The sequence below is a fragment of the Mastacembelus armatus genome, chromosome 1 (assembly GCF_900324485.2).
Source record: "Mastacembelus armatus chromosome 1, fMasArm1.2, whole genome shotgun sequence".
In the NCBI taxonomy this organism is placed as follows: domain Eukaryota; kingdom Metazoa; phylum Chordata; class Actinopteri; order Synbranchiformes; family Mastacembelidae; genus Mastacembelus; species Mastacembelus armatus.
Genome location: NC_046633.1, coordinates 1,549,132 through 1,569,483, shown reverse-complemented (window position 1 = coordinate 1,569,483; position 20,352 = coordinate 1,549,132). Strand labels below are relative to the sequence as shown.

Below are 20,352 nucleotides of genomic sequence, written 5' to 3'. Positions count from 1 at the left end.
GAAAAAACAGAAGTTGTAGAAGCAGCCAGCTTCCTTCCCCTTCTCATTATTTACATATCACAGTAGATTACACTCAAAACAAGAAGTTATTCGTCACTTCTCGCAACCTCAGTTTAAAAAAGACACTTTAGCCTCATTGGGAACAGTTCAGTGTCTCCAAATTATGTAAATGCACCATGAGAAAACACAGATGCAAGAAACATCAGACCATCAGACCACTGAAAGAAAAAAAGTAAGAACAACACATTTTATCATTAATTGTAACCACATGCTGACAAATGTTTAGTTAATGCAACGAGCAGGTAAGACAACAGAAATAATTCACTAAATCAGAATAAAAATAGATAAAAACACAAACTGAGATGAACTGGGAGTTGAAATGGTAAAATTTTACTCACAGCTGGATCAGCAAACATGTTTCCGTCCTCCAGCAGCAAAATAATGAGCTACTATATTTAAAGTTCTTCGGAATAAATGACGGGCCTCTGGTGTAATTTGTTGTCACACAAGTCAGAGTTTTATTGTGTTCACCAACACAGACAGGTTGTCACACATAGAGCAGGTGGGTGTAAAGGTAGGTGGTAGGTGTAAATACTGACATCTTGTGGCTGGATGGTGAATGACAGGAACTGTGACTGACTTTTCATCTGGTGTCACATCAGCCTCGGCTGTATGTTGGTGATAGTACATGTTTATAAGCTAAAGAAGGAGGGAGGACGTGACAAACATGACCTGCTAAGTCCAATTGTGAGGAAAAAAAAAAATGTTGGCATCGAAAAACAAGTCAAAGGTGTTAAAATAACAAAGCTTCACATTTATTCAACCTCCATCTGTTCTGCTTCCAAAAGTCCAGTCCCTGCACTGTATCCATTCGCAGTCTTACTTATAAATCTGATAAACACCTGGAATCAAATAACACACCACCTCAGGTACAAGCAAAGCAGAAAAGCACTACGAACACTGCATATGGCAAATCATATTAAACTTACAAACCTAATTAACTAAAACTTATGTACCTGGTGTGTCGTCAATACCTCACACTCAGTCTGCGCGTCACCAATGAGCCAAATCTTCATAAAAAACTATAACTACAGCTCTATCATTAAACAAACAAAACTAAAATTCAGCCACAACATTCAAACAAAACGCTCTTAGCCTTAGCCTCTTGCCACAAACAAACGGCACCGGCAAAACAAAGCACCAGAGGAAACTCACACTTCACAAACAACTAAACCAACTTCCTATTTTCTATGGTTTCTATGGTGGATGGATGTGGGCTGGTCAACCATCAGGAGAGCACACTATTTTCTCAGATGATTGAATCCAACTTCTGTAATTCACCTCTGAGGTTTGTTTGAAGAACCAACACAACCGAGAACATCCAGCATGACTCATGACTGGGATCTGTTAAAACACATATGAAGAACAGGCCTCAGGACTGTACAGGGTAAACAGAGTCCAGGACTGTATAGGGTAAACAGAGTCCAGGACTGTACAGGGTAAACAGAGTCCAGGACTGTAAACTCATAGCTGCTCCTGTCATCAGTCTGTGGGACTTCAGAGACAATAAAACATGTCAGCAGGTAAATAAATGTACACAGGACGTATTTCAGTCATGTCCATAAATGACCCTACTCACATTAGAGAAGCAGGTTGTCTCTAAAGATGCCTCTCCTCTGTCTTTACAAAGCAGACGACAAATGATGCTGATGAGACTTCCTTCCTCTTCGCTTCATTAATATGCACAATGAGCCACAGGTCTGTAAAGACTGAAGTTAGAACAAAGTTGTGTTGGTCTGCAAACTTTAAAATAATAATAAACTTTATAGAGACACAGAGAGAGATGATTTATGTGCTCTGTTAGTAACAAAACTGGAACAAAAACATCATTTTATTAATAATTTATATAAGAAAAAGAAAAAGTCTAATGTAAATAAATGGTGCATTGACTCAGTATCACTGCAGAGGATGAGAAAACTCTCTGCATGGTTCTATAACACTGGGGGTAAGAGAGAAAATCAGTTTGGGTTGTTTCATTTCGGTGAACTGAGCCTTTAAAGCAGACAGTGGGGGCAGCACTCAGAGCGATGAAGCCTGAACCTGCAGCTCTGAAGCTTCACCACCAGAGGGCAGTGAAACATCAGAGACACTGAACCAGGACCATGAAACAACATTTAATTCTTCAAACATCACAGCTGGAGACCATGTTCAGGAAGTGTCAATAGTTCACACTGGTGACCAACATCCCTGATGAACTGCAATGACATCAGACTCTTCAAAACAAGTCGCCTCAGCTGAACAAAGGTGTTAAAATAACGAAGCTTCACATTTATTCAGCCTCCATCTGTTCTGCTTCCATGAGCGACCCCAACAAATTGAAATGTACAGCATGAAGATGAACACACATGACAGTGAAAGCTGTCTCTTTCTATATTAGTCTCTGTAGTTAGTGAATAAAACTCTATTTTGAACAATAAACCCACAAATGATTATTTTGAAGCTTAAATGAAACCACTGTGCTCACTGTCGCCCTCTGCAGCAGTGAGAGGGAACTGAAATGATGTCGGCGTTACTGATTGTATTTTTGAATCAGACACTGCAAAACTTGCTGTGACACTGGGATTAATTCCAGTGTGTTCAATTATCCACTGGACATGGTTTGAAAGTTGATGCTTCCAGTGAGAAGTAAATGTTCTGAACAGACTTTATTGGCTTTTTCTGTCAGAACAGCTGTGATGTGACAAAGAACATTTGAATGGAGCTACTGCACCTACAAACAACAATTATTATTAAGATTATTTATGTAAATAATGAAAAGAAGTGGACCCAGAATTGATCCCTGTGGAACTCCATTCATTAATGTTAGAGATGTGGACCGGACACCATCTGCCTGCACAGACTGAGTTCTGTTAATTGATCTAGCCTACTGCATGCTCTGACAATCCTATGTTTAGTAACTGTTGTGTCAGTACTGAATGATCTACAGTGCAGATGTCCATACTGGGCTGAATCTCGCACTCAGGCTGTGAGGAATTCTGCCAACGACCACTACGTTCAGGACTGAACCAGAATTTAGACTGAATGTCTTTATCATGACTGTTGTAAGTACAAGAAATGTGCATTGATGATCCTTTGAATGCACAGATGCTTCTGTCAGTGTAAGTTACAGCAACAGAAAAGAGGAGGAGAGGACGGTGTCACTCTGGTGTCAGAGTTCAAAGGTCATCTCACCTGTGGTCTTTTAGGTCAAAGGCAGAAGGAAGCTGTGAACATGTTATGTAAGTAGTTACAGAACTTTACTGAGGCTTTCAGCAGGTGACTTAAAATACATTTCTATTAACTTATGTTTACAATCATGGAGAAATTAACATTCACCTGGAAGAAAACATGAAGGCTCATAGTGAGACAGTGTAGTGGCGCTACTCTGTGGCGCTACTCTTTGGCACTACTCTGTGGCCAAAATGAGTATTACAAAAAGACTTAAGCCCATTTTTTATGGTATAAACAGTAAAGACTCATTACTATCTGGATGTCTCAGTAACTCCATAAAAAGCCTCCAGTTAATCCAGAATGCTGCAGCCAGAGTCCTGACAGAAACTAGAAAGAGAGATCATACTGTATTTCTCCTATATTAGTTTCTCTTCATTGGCTCCCTTTAAAATAGAGAATAGAATTTAAAACACTTCTTCTTACATACAAATCCCTTCATAATCAAGCTCCTTCATACCTTAAAGACCTCATAGTACCATATTATTCCAATAGACCACTTCGCCCTCAGAGTGCAGGTCTACTTGTGGTTCCCAGGGTTTCCAAAAGCAGAATAGGAGGCAGAGCCTTTAGCTGTGAAGCTCCTCTCCTGTGGAACTGGCTCCCAGTCTGGGTTCAGGAGGCAGACACTCTGTACTTTTAAGGCTAGACTTAAAACCTTCATCTTTGACAAAGAGAGACCTACCTCTCCCCTCCTGTCCCTTCCCCTCTCTTCCTCTCCTCCCCCCTCACATGTATATTCCACCACTGAATGTCACTAACCTTGTGCTCTCTCTCTCCCCTAGTTTGTGCTCTCTCCCTCTCTCTCTGTTCTCTCTCTGTAGCTTCTGCAGGTGTCCCCGGTCCTGGAGCTGTATATCGCTAATGTGCAGTTACTCACCATGGAGTCAAACAGCTGATCCTGCATGTGGGTGCAGTGGAGACCAGAAAGGGAGAATCAGATGTTTTAAAACATGACGTCTCTAAATTATAAGAGAAACTTAACAAACTGAAAATCCAGTCATTTGTCAGTGGACCTCTCCCAAACCTCGACATTCGGAGGATGAATAAATTCAGTCGGCTGCTTGCATTGAACACATGGCTGTCCAAGGCCTGTGAAATAAGAGGAGTGCACTTCAATGATAATTTCAATTTGTCTTGGCAATGTGACGACCTGTTCAAGGGGAAGGGCCCATACCTGAGGAGGAGTGGAGTGACATGGCTAACGGATAACCTCCTCCACTCTGTGAAGCACCAGACTGGGTTTGGACGGTCATCTGAACAGCCAAAGGCTCCTCTGAGAGAAGAGAGGAGTGAAGAAAGCACTCATACCTCACCAGCAACGGACCCCTCATCAGCCAAGAATCCCCCCTTGACAGCACCTTCATTGGTACCCCCTCCAATGCCCTGGGCCCTCCCAGTTGCATCCACATCCTCTGCAGCTGCCTCTCATCATTGTCCATCCCATCCCCGGCTTCACCAATGGGATTTCCAAATCAGTTAGAAACCCTGGTGAAATCATGAATTAAAATGGTGGCTCTAACTCCTAACCTGTCAAGGTCACGGCTATTATCATCAACACCAGTGAATTCATCCCCCCAGCAAACACCACCCCCTTTGCCACCCAGAAGCATGACCTCTGTTCGTCGATCAATTAAGACTCCACCAGCTCGACCACCTCGGCCAACAACACCTACACCTGTCTTTCCTCAGAGCACCCCTGCTTGACCCCCCCACCACCTGCTCCCAGACTAAAGATCCTAACTCGCATCTATGCTGCTATCAGCATATAGGACACCCAGGGCCTCTGCTGTTCTAGGACTTATAGCCATAATAAACCACTTATCAACCTGAGGCCAAGGGAGAAAACACTCTCCCCTAGTGCTATAGCTCCAGTCAAAAGAAGTAGAGTGGCTAAAAGAGTGACAGTTAGACTGTCCAATCAGAGAAATCTAATTCAAATCCTTTGCAGATAGTTTCAGGTCCTACTCAAACTAATTTGAAACTTGCAGTGCTCAAAGTCAGATCTTTATGTAACAAATGATTTTTAATCAAATTTATCTCCTCTTCAATCTTGATTTTATGTTTTTAAGAGAAACATGGTTAGACGGCAGGACAGGAAATGCAGTTCTTATTGAATCCACCCACCTAATTTTACATTTCTATCAGAAACAAGAAAACAAAAAGGGTTGTGGTGTCTCTGCCTTTTTCAGGGATAATGTGGTTCCCCAAAGGCTGTCATTTGGGGAGTTCTTATCATTTGACTATGTATCTTTTAAAATGGAGCAAAAATGATCTCCCTCTGTACTCTGCATATAATCATTTACAAACTTCCCCCATGCTGCCAAAAAAAGACGCATAAATGATAACACCAGGACACTGTTTATGGAGTTGATTAGGTTTGAAATTCACACTACTTTCTCTCATGTTGAAGATTTGCTGAATTCATATACTTCAAGTGTTCTAAATGTCATGGATGTGATTGCTCCTGTTAAAGATAAAGTGATCAGGAACAGGCAAAAGCCACTGTGGAGAAATGATGACTCGGTCAGGGCACAGAAAAGGGAGTGTTGGAAGGCCAAACGAAAATGGCATAAATCAAAGCTCCAGGTTCATCATGACATTTATAAGTAGATGTTGTGTGTGTTCAGTGAAACTCTACGTAGAAAGAGAGAAATGTATTTTTCTGAAATCATCAACAACTGCAGTAACAACTCACGTGTCCTGCTTGCTACAGTGAGTAGATTAACAAACCCTCCATCTCCATTGTCATTGGAACTAATTTCAACATTTAAATGTAATGAATTTGCAATACTTTTTAAATTACAAGATACAGGGCATTAAACAAGCAATAAATTGCACAAGGCAGATACCAACTCTGCAGCCATCCAGGAGACACTTGGTAGAACTGACACACTTTACACCTGTAAATGACAAAACCATTGAAGAGATCATCTCCAGTCTGAGTTCATCCACCTGTTGCCTCAATGTTTTACCTACTAGATTTCTGAAATCAGTACTAAGCAGTTTGTTACCATAATTCACCCAATTAGTTAATAACTCATTACAGTCTGGAACATTTCCAAGGGCCTTGAAAATTGCTGTCATCAAGTCTTTCCTGAAGAAGAGCAGTCTTGATGCTATGGTACTGAACAACTAGCAACCCATATCAACCTGCTGTTTTTAGGCAAAATCCTTGAAAATGTTGTTTACCAACAATTTACTGACTTTCTCATGCCAAACAACTGCTTTGATGATTTTCATTCAGGTTTTAGGCCCCATCACAGCACTGAAATTGCACTCATCAAGGTGACAAATGACATTCTTCTGAACACCGATGCTGGCAGAGTCTCTGTCTTAGTACTGCTGGATCTAAGTGCTGCTTTTGACACAGTGGACCATGTGATCCTGTTACAAAGGTTAGAAGACTGGATAGGCATCTCTGGTACTGCCCTTAAATGGTTTAAGTCCCATCTTGAAGACAGGAAGTATTTCATTGAAGTTGGTAAATACAGTGGGTACGGAAAGTATTCAGACCCCTTTATATTTTTCACTCTTTGTGTCATTGCAGCCATTTGCCAAAATCAAAAAAGTTCATTTTATTTCTCATTAATGTACACTCAGCACCCCATCTTGACAGAAAAAAACAGAAATGTAGAAATTTTTGCAAATTTATTAAAAAAGAAAAACTGAAATATCACATGGTCATAAGTATTCAGACCCTTTGCAGTGACACTCATATTTAACTCACATGCTGTCCATTTCTTCTGATCCGCCTTGAGATGGTTCTGCTCCTTCATTGGAGTCCACCTGTGTTTAATTAAACTGATTGGACTTGATTAGGAAAGGCACACACCTGTCTATATAAGACCTTACAGCTCACAGTGCATGTCAGAGCAAATGAGAATCATGAGGTCGAAGGAACTGCCCAAGGAGCTCAGAGACAGAATTGTGGCAAGGCACAGATCTGGCCAAGGTTACAAAAGAATTTCTGCAGCACTCAAGGTTCCTAAGAGCACAGTGGCCTCCATAATCCTCAAATGGAAAAAGTTTGGGACGACCAGAACTCTTCCTAGACCTGGCCGTCCAGCCAAACTGAGCAATCGTGGGAGAAGAGCCTTGGTGAGAGAGGTAAAGAAGAACCCAAAGATCACTGTGGCTGAGCTCCAGAGATGCAGTAGGGAGATGGGAGAAAGTTCCACAAAGTCAACTATCACTGCAGCCCTCCACCAGTCGGGGCTTTATGGCAGAGTGGCCCGACAGAAGCCTCTCCTCAGTGCAAGACACATGAAAGCCCGCATAGAGTTTGCCAAAAAACACATGAAGGACTCCAAGACTATGAGAAATAAGATTCTCTGGTCTGATGAGACCAAGATTGAACTTTTTGGCGTTAATTCTAAGCGGTATGTGTGGAGAAAACCAGGCACTGCTCATCACCTGCCCAATACAATCCCTACAGTGAAACATGGTGGTGGGAGCATCATGTTGTGGGGGTGTTTTTCAGCTGCAGGGACAGGACGACTGGTTGCAATTGAAGGAAAGATGAATGCGGCCAAGTACAGAGATACCCCGGAAGAAAACCTCTTCCAGAGTGCTCAGGACCTCAGACTGGGCCGAAGGTTCACCTTTCAGCAGGACAATGACCCTAAGCACACAGTTAAAATAACAAAGGAGTGGCTTCGGAACAACTCTGTGACCATTCTTGACTGGCCCAGCCAGAGCCCTGACCTAAACCCAATTGAGCATCTCTGGAGAGACCTGAAAATGGCTGTCCACCAATGTTCACCATCCAACCTGACAGAACTGGAGAGGATCTGCAAGGAAGAATGGCAGAGGATCCCCAAATCCAAGTGTGAAAAACTTGTTGCACCATTCCCAAGAAGACTCATGGCTGTCCTAGCTCAAAAGGGTGCTTCTACTCAATACTGAGCACAGGGTCTGAATACTTATGACCGTGTGATATTTCAGTTTTTCTTTTTTAATAAATTTGCAAAAATTTCTACATTTCTGTTTTTTTCTGTCAAGATGGGGTGCTGAGTGTACATTAATGAGAAATAAAATGAACTTTTTTGATTTTGGCAAATGGCTGCAATGACACAAAGAGTGAAAAATTTAAAGGGGTCTGAATACTTTCCGTACCCACTGTATGTCTCAGACCAAATGGCATTGACGTGGCGTCCCCAAGGGGTCCATTTTGGGACCCCGATTGTTCAATCTTTACATGTTTCCTTTAGGCCAGTTATTACGCAGCAATAATAGGTCCTACCATAACTATGCAGATGACACTCAGATTTACATTTCACTCACAGCAGGTGAATATGGACCAGTTGATTCACTGTCACTGCATTGAACAGATCACTCTGTGGATGCAAAACAACTCTCTCCAAATAAGGCATTTATGTCTTTACCTGCAGATTCTGTCATTCACTAGTCAACAAAGTAAATAAACATCAGTAAATATGAAAAACCCTAAAGCCTAAATCTTCCTGGGTACGTACAAAGTGTAAAAGTGCATGTGACAGAGACAGGGAGGAGTCTTGGTTATTGCCAGCAAGATTTCTGTGCTGCACCTTCACAACAGTGATGGTGTCATGAGTCCCATTGGGACTTCCTGTCAGAGGACCTTTATTTTGTATTGACTTCCTGTTTCCCCCCTGTTCTGGTCTCTGGCAGCTTTATGTTTGTAATTTGTGTTCATGAGTTTCACCTGTCCCCGTTGTGTTCACCTGTGGTTAATCACCTTTTGTGTTCCCTGTATTTATACCTCCCTCTTTCATTTGTTCCCTGGTGAAGCATTGTTATAGTTGTGGTGGGTTCTTTGAGTACCGTGGTATGAGATGTTAGTGAGTTTGTGTGACGACCGTCCCATCCGGTCAATCTTTAGTTTTACCGTCTTATCCGGTTCCCTAAGTTTTGTGTTCTTATTTTGCCCTGGAGATCCCTGAAGGGAATAAAGCCTTGCTTTCGTCTGCATTTGGGTCCTACCGCCTTTCCTTTGATGTTGCTGTTGAGCTGTATCACACTGAGAGGTGTTTCTAATGTTTGGGCTAATTTCTCTCATCTGCTGAAAAGTCCATGCAGCAATACCAAAGCACAGAGCCACAGTGTGTTCCCACTCAGCAGCCTTTGTTCACCGAGCTGTACAGTGAGGATGGATCCTCCACAGCTGCTGGACGTCTTGTTCTGGGAAGGAAATGATCAAATTAGAAAAAGTAGGGAAATGAAATGTTCCAATATTAGGCAAAAGAAAAAGAAGTCAATGAAGAAGCTGACACTGACAGATGTATATGTTCCATTGAACAGTAACAGGAATGGTCCAGCTGCTCACCTCGGGTCAGAACCGGCTCTGCTGAGGACAGTACTGTAAATTACACCCTTCTGCTTGTCTGCTTGGTGCTGAGCTGGGCTGACGTTGGCGTAGATGTGGTCTACCTGGTTCCTGGTGAATTGGACGCTGGCGTAGTGAAGTTGAGCTGGGCTGACGTTGGCGTAGATGTGGTCTTCCTGGTTCCTGGTGAATTGGACGCTGGGGTAGCGAAGTTGATCCACCTGCAGAGCAAACAGAGAAGACTGTGACATTTTCCAAGAGTTTGAGACTCTGGATAAACAGAACTCATGAGTAACTCTGGGAAATCAATAAGACTTTCACTGCCAAGTAGCATGACATGACCATTTGCAGGTAAAAGGTGGAGTGTTGCTTTATGTCAGGGATGTAAGGTTGTTGCAGTGGCCACAGTTCACCAGCAGGGGTTGCTGCATGTTCTCCAGTTTAACCAGTTAACCCTGTACCACGAGCATCGGTTTCATTTGTTCAAGGAAAAGACACAATTTTTCAGGTGCAGATATGAAACTGTAGTGTTTTACTTTCTGAGATGACTCCTCCTGTTCACTGAGCAGGAAAAACTCCATCCAGATGCTTTTTAAATGAAAGTTGGTTTGAACCAAAATGTGTTCCAAAGTCCAGCTGAGGCTAATATGAGGCTTTGGTCGTCCCAGTTAGACGAGAGCTGCACATTAGACAAACCTTTGAATCCATTTTCACACAGAATGAGAAGGGCTGAGAATGGCTTCATAAACACATGTTTCGATCTTAATGTGGGCACCTGGTTATCGTTTTCAATCAGACTTGAAAAACTGTCCAACTGTCCTTTACACCTTCAGCTAAACCTGGTCAGAGTCCAGCTTCACTCTTCTTCTGCCTGTAAATAAATCCTGTTCCTTTATAAATGAACATTAGTACATTCAGTCTTTGCTTCAGAGGATTTTTCCACAGTATTTCCATGACATGTCTGAAAGGCTGCACGTTACCTTCCAGCTTTAAGAGAGCACACAGGGAAGGATGAGAGCAGAGATGTGCTAATGATCAGAGGATGTGGTTAATGTGGGTCTGCACTAAACAGTCTGCACATTACACGTCTGTCAGAGGAGTTTTCAGGTGACCAGTGACTCTGACGTCTGACCAGCAGGTTTTTGTTCGTACTGGTGCACCTGAACTCTCCTTCCTCACCTGTGCACTGTTGTCTGGCCCCCACTCAGCCTCACGCTGTTGATCCAATGACCTCCGTCTTCTGACAGGACAATAAAAGCACAAATAAACTGATGAAACACTGAACGCATGACATGGAATTGATCATCTTGTCCATAGGCAGAGTATGGTAAATATAATTACAGAGAAAATGAACTGCTGACCTAATCCACAGCCAGGCAGGAAGGAGCATGAAGGCCAGAAAAACAGCAGTGACAGTCAGTGCTACTGGAAGTTTCAATGGATCTAGAAAACAATTATCAAGAAGAAACACTGGAAATTTACTGGAATTATTGAATGTGTGGATTTTCTATGGTAAAGTTTGAGTTTGAGGAGGGAGGGGGATTGTCAAATGTCTCACAATGTAAAAACAATCCTAATCCTAAACCCTGAGTTGGGTGGGCTCCATGTAAAGTGGTGTTATGACGTCCTCTTGTGTTCTGGGCTTCACAGTAATATTTCCCACTGTGTTCAGGTCTGATGTCAGTGATGGTGAAGATCTGTCTATATTTACTGAATTTTTTGGTGACTCTTCATTCTCCGTGTACCAGGTGTAATTAGCTGCTGGGTTAGCATCACTGCTACAGGTCAGAGTCACTGAACTGCCCTCCACTATCTCAGCAGAGGGACTCACTGACACTGACAGAAGCTTTGGGGGGTTTGTTAATATGAATATAGATTATTTGAAGTGTGTAGTACATTACTACTGTGGCTCATTATGACTGTACAACATGTATAAAGTAGGATGTAGAAAGTTGAAGGTGGTCTGGTGAATGTATGACAGTGAATTGTACAAATCTAATGGACCTGCTCAGTGAACTACAGGCTCATGGGGAGTTCACTCACCAAAGGTTTTCTAAAGGTAGAAAAGAGTCTGGTTGGTAAAGATCAATGACAAAACTTTTGGTAAGTGAACTCCCCATGAGTGAACAACAGCAGCAGCTATGAATCTGAAGAAGGCAGGTAAAATGTTTCTTCATTAAAGAGACAATGCTTCAATATTTACTGAATTTCTCTAAAGTTGGGCAGACTCTTAAGAAACAGATAAAAATAATCACAGATGAAGCAGAAATCCTGACATCCACTCCCTAAAACCACTGATCCTACATTTCCCATAATGCATCTTCCTTAGACATCCCAGCACCCCAGATGGAAAACAGGTTGAATAACTTCTGGGTCTAAATGTGACCCTGACAGCATCATTAAGGTTTCAGACTGTGGTGATCTCCCTTCATATACACAGAAGACATTATACGACTGGTTCCTCATGATGAGGAACAAACAGTCCATGTTAAAATTACTAGAGTGCAGCTTCCAAAGCAAAGCATGTGACAGACTGAATCACTCCACACATAAATTATAGCCTGTGGTTCACTCACATTTCACATCAATCAACATGTTTTTGGTTGACGTCCCCAGATCATTCTCAGCTGTACAGTAATACTCTCCAGAGTCAGAGGACTGGATGGAGCTGAAGAGAAGCTGTGGTTCTTTACTGAGCAGTGTGTGGTTCCTCTTGTACCAGGTGTATTTAGCTGCTGGGTTAGCATCACTGCTACAGGTCAGAGTCACTGAACTGCCCTCCACTATCTCAGCAGAGGGACTCACTGACACTGACAGAAGCTTTGGGGGGTCTGTTAATATGAATATAGATTATTTGAAGTGTGTAGTACATTACTACTGTGGCTCACTATGACTGTACAACATGTATAAGGTAGGATGTAGAAAGTTGAAGGTGGTCTGGTGAATGTATGACAGTGAATTGTACAAATCTAATGGACCTGCTCAGTGAACTACAGGCTCATGGGGAGTTCACTTACCAAAGGTTTTCTAAAGGTAGAAAAGAGTCTGGTTGGTAAAGATCAATGACAAAACTTTTGGTAAGTGAACTCCCCATGAGTGAACAACAGCAGCAGGTATGAATCTGAAGAAGGCAGGTAAAATGTTTCTTCATTAAAGAGACAATGCTTCAATATTTACTGAATTTCTCTAAAGTTGGGCAGACTCTTAAGAAACAGATAAAAATAATCACAGATGAAGCAGAAATCCTGACATCCACCCCCTAAAACCACTGATCCTACATTTCCCATAATGCATCTTCCTTAGACATCCCAGCACCCCAGATGGAAAACAGGTTGAATAACTTCTGGGTCTAAATGTGACCCTGACAGCATCATTAAGGTTTCAGACTGTGGTGATCTCCCTTCATATACACAGAAGACATTATACGACTGGTTCCTCATGATGAGGAACAAAAAGTCCATGTTAAAATTACTAGAGTGCAGCTTCCAAAGCAAAGCATGTGACAGACTGAATCACTCCACACATAAATTATAGCCTGTGGTTCACTCACATTTCACATCAATCAACATGTTTTTGGTTGACGTCCCCAGATCATTCTCAGCTGTACAGTAATACTCTCCAGAGTCAGAGGACTGGATGGAGCTGAAGAGAAGCTGTGGTTCTTTACTGAGCAGTGTGTGGTTCCTCTTGTACCAGGTGTATTTAGCTGCTGGGTTAGCATCACTGCTACAGGTCAGAGTCACTGAACTGCCCTCCACTATCTCAGCAGAGGGACTCACTGACACTGACAGAAGCTTTGGACCATCTGGAGCAGATCAAATCAATAAGAAAACATGAGGACTGATTCCTTTAGTGCAATAACTGACCAAATATACAAACTCAACACAAAATGTTTAGTGGCAGCTTCACTGCAGATCCACTCATATTGAAAAGTGTTGCTGTCATGTTAGTCTGGTTCCACATACAGAGACAGAAACTCACACACTGGAGGAGAAGGACAAGCCTTGTGTTCTTTTAAAGCACATGAGATGTTGTCTCCAGGACCAAACTGGTCTTTATAAGAGGCTGATTCAACATCTGGGACTTTCTGTCCATTTTGAAACCAAACGTATGTGAGACCACCAGCTGGACTGTCACTGCTCAGACACTTCAGCTCTGCCTCAGTATAAGACTGGAGGACTGTTACTCTGGTCACCTGCACCTGCAGAGCTGGACATGTGACAAGGAACCAACAGTGTCACTGGTTAACAGTAAAAACACACAGGTATAAATAATCAGTTAGTGAAAATGATGAATTACACAATGAATGATTGTGTTGATCAGCACCTGTGACAGTCAGAGTTGTACCAGGTAAACTACTCCTCCATTCAAAGCCTGGTGTTTTGAATGTGAAGTGATACTGGGCTGAATCTGTCTCTCTCAGGTCAGTGATTCTCAAAGTGGAGCGTCCTGTCTCTGGGTCAAGGACCTGAACACGACCTGCAAACTGGGAGTCTTCACTAAGGTCCTCAGGCTGTGAGGGACTCTGCCAACGACCACTACGTTCAGGACTGAACCAGAATTTAGACCTAATGTCTTTATCATGACTGTTGTAAGTACAAGAAATGTCCACTGATGATCCTTTGACTGCACAGATGCTTCTGTCAGTGTAAGTCACTCTGTTGCAGCTTTGACCTTTGACACCTGAAAAATGAAATATGTTTTAGACGATTTAAACCAGAGTTAGTGCTGCAACATGAATGAGTTTCCAAATTTCATCCAGTAGTTGTAGAGTTTGTTTCACTAAACAGTAAAGTCTCAGCCTTTTATTCACCGTGGGTGTGACCAACATTCTCTGTTTTCTCTCAATACATTTTAATCCCAGCTGCTCTAATAGTAGTTGAGATATTTCAGTCTGGGTCAAAGTGGTGAACTGCCATTTCTACAGAAATGCTACCAGCACAGCTAAAATCCATCCAGTATACAGTATTGTAGTTGGGTTGTAAGTCTCTGCTAAATGACATTAAGTTGGTGGAAGGCTCTGGTGGAAACTCACACACTGAAGGAGATGGGAGATGTTCATATGTTGCTACAGCACAGGAATAGCTGTCTGCAGAATTAAAGGAGCCTGAATAATAATAATAATATGATCGTTTCTTTGGAATTTTCTGTCCATTCTTGTACCAGACATAAGAAAGACGATCAGGCCGATCACACCTGCTGTGACAGTCCAGCCTTGATGCAGATGAATATGAAGACAGTTTGACCTGGAGATCTGGTTATGTGGAAAAAGAAGAGGAACAGAGCAGAAATTTAGATTTAACAACATACACACATGCAGCCATGTTCATGTTACTGTTTCCAAATGTTGAATAGTTGGAAATAACTAATATAAAAATAACCTGTTTTACCTGTGACAGTCAAAGTGACTCCAGGTGAACCAGTATAACGTCCACTTTGTTGGTTTGTGATGAACCTGAACTTGTACTGAGCTGAGTCTGTCTCTCTCAGGTCTCTGATTGTCAGAGTGCAGGTTTTATCGTCACACTGATACTGAACACGACCTGAATACTCTGACTGAGTCTTCAGGTCCACTGGTTCTGTGTTAGTCCATTTAGTAAACCAGAATTCTTTCTGAACTTCAGTATCACGTCCTTGTATTCTGGATGGGTATCTGTAGGAGCAGTGTATGTTCACTGTTGATCCTTTTATGGCACAGATGTCAGTAGCAGGGTAAGTCACTCTCCAGCCATACTGAGCCTGCACCACTGTAACACAGAGCACATCAGCAAACATCATGAAATTAGTAACTTCAGTTAATCAGACAAATTGTATCATAGCACCAATATGATCTGGGGGAAAAGTAACTTGTACAAGGTTCAAAGTCCTTCATTATCTGAAGTTAATCATCAGGCCTCAATAGAACCACAGCTGATGTAGAATATAGACATTTATCAGGTGATCAGATGTAGGAAGGGTTTCATTCAGGGACTGGGAGACTGGTCGGGGTTGAGACAAAGCTGAATGGAGCAAAGTACAGAGACATCCTCAATGAAAACCTGTTCTTCAGCTCTCAGGACCTCAGACTGGGCTGAAGGTTCACCGTTCACAGCCAAGACAACACAGTAAGAGGCTTAGGGACAACTCTGTGAATGTCCCAGAATGGCCCAGCCAGAGCCCTGACTTGAACCCTGTCCAACATCTCTGGAGAGACCTGAAAATGGTTGTTCACCTACGGTCCTCATCCAACCTGGCTGAGCTTCAGGGTAAACAGAGTCCCAAGTGGCAAGAACAACATCCACAGAATAATGAACGGCTGAGGTACCAAAGGACGACACAAGGAGGCAGGACAGAGCAGCAGGGTCACTCTGGACTAACAAGAGGAAGTGTTGGCTCAGTAACATCCAGTCAGTGCAAAGGAAGATGTTCACATGCTCTGTAGTTAATCTCTATGTGCACTGAGGGGACATCACACACTCTGCAAGTGTAGTGAAGAATTAAGAAAGCAGTGGCTCTGTGAACTTAAATGCAGCTTTACTGACCAGGACAACAGGAAAAAAGATCATTAGAGAGTCTGAGCTGTTTTTGTTTCCTCATTGTTCACTCTGGGGTCACACTGATGCTGAGCTCACTGTGAAAACCACAGACAAATGAAGAAACATGAGCAGAGAGAACATATTCACACATATTCCGGTGTGAAATTAGTTTCCATGGTCAAAGTGCAACTTGACTGAGTTAAAAGCAGCCACAGACAGAAATGACTGGTCAACAACAGGCTTCAGAGCTGCTGCAACGCACAAGTTTTGTTCCTTTATGAGGAAATGTTCAAGAAAAAGTCACTATTCATCTAAGAATCACATGTTTTTCATCCATAATATTCCAACTGTTGTTCCTGGTACAAAGCAATTCAGTTTCCAATGAAACGTAAAACTGATCTGAGGACATCAGCCCTGTAACATGAATCAACATGTCATCAAAAAAGCCCCAACAGAAACAGAAGAGAGTGTTTAGTGTTGTAGGGTTTGAAATGTTTGCATCATACTGCATCAGTCCATACATCAAACCTAGAAAAGTGCTGATCTGTCATGTTCATTCATTGATTTCCTACTTCAGGCTGCTTTGACTAAGTGCTGTATAATAAATGTGTTACTAATCAAACTGAGCAGTATTGAACATAGAAAAGGCTGCAGCTCTCAGTCTGTCAGCAGCAAAAAGTCTGCTCCACTTTCAACTGGACATTTACACCAAATGTCCATCAAACCAATGAGTACAGGGTTTCAGAAAGCTTTGTCTTTCACAAACCTCTCATCCACTTATTTCCACATACAGTCCAACAAACTCAGCTTCATTGCAACTTTACAAATCCCACATTTCCCCACATTCCTGTCATATGTCAATGTATGTCAAGCTTCTCATTTATTCAACCTTCATCTGTTCTGCTTCCATGAGCGACCCTAACCCAAAGGGTTTCTACTCTCAGTCCAAACACATGCAGCTTATCTTGACTGCTGACTATAAATTGTGTGGAAATTAGGTGTGAATGTTCAGTCTTTTGTCATGAAACTGGTGAGTAAGTGTGAAAAAATAGTGCATCTGCTGAAAAGTGCAGACTAAAGAGGTGTGAAAAGCTCATATGTCAGTTAGTGTTAACTATAATATTTCATCATGGCTTCAGCTACATGGTGCTGTGTGTTAACCCTGACGCCTCAGAGGCAAAGAGTTCTGGGTTTGAACCCAGTCGACCCGGGGCCTTTCTGTGAGTCTGCATGTTCTCCCGGTGTCTGTGTGGGTTTTCTCCTCCCACAGTCCAAACACATGCAGCTTAGCTTGACTGCTGACTCTAAACTGGTCGTAGGTGTGAATGTGAGTGTGAGTGTCTGTCTCTGTGTGTCAGAAAAGTAACAGACTGGTCATCAGGGCAAGTCTAATATCTGATAATAACAACAATCAGCTACAGCGTAAAATATCAAAAATATAAATACGCAGTACCTGGTGAAGAGAGAAGCAGGAAAATAAATCCAGCTGCTGCTGCTGTAAAACTCATGGTTGGTCCCCTGGTCTTTCTGCTGTGGCTGCAGACATGTTGAAATAGATAACAGGTAAATACAACAGACAACAACATACATGAGAAATGACATGAATCATGTCGATAAATACACCTCACCCAATATTTAGATGACTGGATGTCTGTCTTTACCTGCAGATTCTGTCATTCACTAGTCAACAAAGTAAATAAACATCAGTAAATATGAAAAACCCCAAACAAACAAATAAAAGTCTCACCTTTCAAATGGTTCCAGCACCTCACGTCTAAACGGGGCAATAGAAACAAATGTATAGAACAGTTTCTTACTGAGAAGGACGTCGACTGCAGATGCGGAGTCAGGTCTTTGTCACCTCACTGTGGTCAGTCACACAGACTTTAAAGTCTTCCTCTAATAATCTTCCTGGATACGTAACAAAGTGTAAAAGTGCATGTGACAGAGACAGGGAGGAGTCTTGGTTATTGCCAGCAAGATTTCTGTGCTGCACCTTCACAACAGTGATGGTTTGGGTCTGTCACCACCAACACATCCTGCAGTGACTGATCCAAACTCATTCGCATGACTCCATCAAGCTGCACTCATGCAAACTGTTAAACTTTAGCCAATATGTTTCTTCATATTGAACTGAAATAACTTCATATTCCAGCTGTTGTGTGTCTGAGAGGTTTGCTTGTAGATCTAACTGGCTGCTGAAGTTTGGGACAGTGTTTGCTTTTCGTGTTCTTGTCTGTTCCTTTCATGATAAGTGAGTTTTCATGGATGAAGCAGCTGCTGGTTGTTTCAGGCTGTGCATTACCAGTGTAGAAGCCTTTTATACTGTGACAAGTTTCATCCTGAGGGAGACAAACTGTGATGTCAGAAATAAGCCATTACTGATACATAAAAACTTTATTTTGAAAGAGCCACACCAAAGGGTTGTTTTAAGCTGGAATTCCAAACTTTCTGCACACTGTTGCCCCCTGCAGCAGAGAGAGGGAACTGACATGATGCTCAACAGGTTTCCTGCAGAAGCTGATGGTTTATTTTCAATCAGCCTGAGAGAGCAGGGCTGATGTTTGATTTCATTGTGTTACAACATATTTGGTCAGGCTGTGAATTGGCTTTTAGTTTAAAACATCTACAGACTTAATCACCTTTTTCTGTCAGGACAGGTGTGATGTGATGAAGCAATCAGCACCATCAAATTAAAGTGTAAACTAACATTTTGCATAGCCTCTGTAATCCTAAACACATCAAAAACCCCCACAGCAGATATGTTAGCTTGCATTCCTCTCAACTCATCTGCTACAAGCTGCTGCTGTAGTTGATGTTGCTGTTGAGCTGTATCACAGTGTCAGGATCTGTATTTTGAGTTTCCTGTTTTGTGCTTTTATTTTGTAGGTTAATTTAGGATTTGGTTTTGTTCTGTCTTCTTCCCATTACTTTGACCTGATTATTTGATTTGTTTTGTTCCTTGAGTTATATACCCCTCCTCAGACACAGCCAAACTGCCAGGTTATCTGACTACATCTCTCGCTGACCCCTGACTAGATTCCTCATTTGGACCACTGCTTTTTCTACCTGATCTTACCTTGTTTTGTTACCTCGCCTCGAGCTCTCTTTGCTTTTCCTCTTTTGGATTTTTGTTCATGGACTGCCCCGTTTCAGTTAAGCTAAGTTAAGTAGCTGTTTGTTCTTTGTGTATGTGTTTTTCACCACGTCCTGTGTTCTTGGTTAGTTGTCTTTGTTTCCCCCGGTCTGGTGTGTCCCCTAGTGTGTGCGTGACCAAGATCTTCATGTCTTGTTCCTCATGTTCATGTTTTCCCTCGTAGTCTGGTGTGTCTCCGAATGTGTGAGTGACCCAGACCTTCGTACATTGATGTTTGTTCCCCTTGAGTCTGGTGTGTCCCCGAATGCGTGAGTGACCCAGACCTTCGTACCCAAATGTTTGTTCCTCTTGAGTCTGGTGTGTCCCCGAATGCGTGTGTGACCCAGACCTTCGTACATTGATGTTTGTTCCCCTTGAGTCTGGTGTGTCCCCGAATGCGTGAGTGACCCAGACCTTCGTACCTTGATGTTTGTTCCCCTTGAGTCTGGTGTGTCCCCGAATGTGTGTGTGACCCAGATCTTCGTACCTTGATGTTTGTTCCCCTTGTAGTCTGATGTGTACCCGAATATGTGTGTGACCCAGACCTTCACGTCTTGTCCCTTTCACCATGTTGTCTTGTCCCTTTTGGTTATGTGCCTATGTCCCCTCGATTCCTGTTTTCATGTTCTGGTTTTCCTTGATTTCTGTGAAAATGAAGTTTCCTTTGCACCTGAAGTACCAGAGTGGGCGAATCATTGGTCCTAATCTAAATAACCCCCATTGAACCCTGACACTAAGAGGTGTTTCTAATGTTTGGTCTAATTTTTCTCATCTGCTGAAAAGTCCATGCAGCAATACCAAAGCACAGAGCCACAGTTTGTTCACCGAGCTGTACAGTGAGGATGGATCCTCCACAGCTGCTGGACGTCTTGTTCTGGGAAGGAAGTGATCAAATTAGAAAAAGTAGGGAAATGAAATGTTCCAATATTAGGCAAAAGAAAAAGAAGTCAATGAAGAAGTTGACACTGACAGATGTATATGTTCCATTGAACAGTAACAGGAATGGTCCAGATGCTCACCTCTTTACAAATCCCACATTTCCCCACATTCCTGTCATTTCATGCAGCCAATGTCAATGTAGATCTACAGTACCTGACACAGAGAGAAGGAAGACGGCAAATCCACTG

The 20,352-nt window shown here is 42.3% G+C and overlaps 1 protein-coding gene across 2 annotated transcripts in view; it reads right to left on the bottom strand.

Annotated features, from left to right (window-relative positions):
* Nucleotides 1-20,352, bottom strand: part of LOC113128691 (hemicentin-1-like) — a 45,554-nt gene that overhangs the window by 7,918 nt on the left and 17,284 nt on the right. For both annotated transcript variants that reach the window (XM_026304191.1, XM_026304190.1), the window contains 2 exons: nucleotides 13,125-13,379; nucleotides 12,362-12,405 (listed from right to left, as the gene is read on the bottom strand). In XM_026304191.1, coding sequence (XP_026159976.1) covers nucleotides 12,362-12,405; nucleotides 13,125-13,379 — 299 coding nt within the window. The remainder of the gene's footprint in view (nucleotides 1-12,361; nucleotides 12,406-13,124; nucleotides 13,380-20,352) is intronic.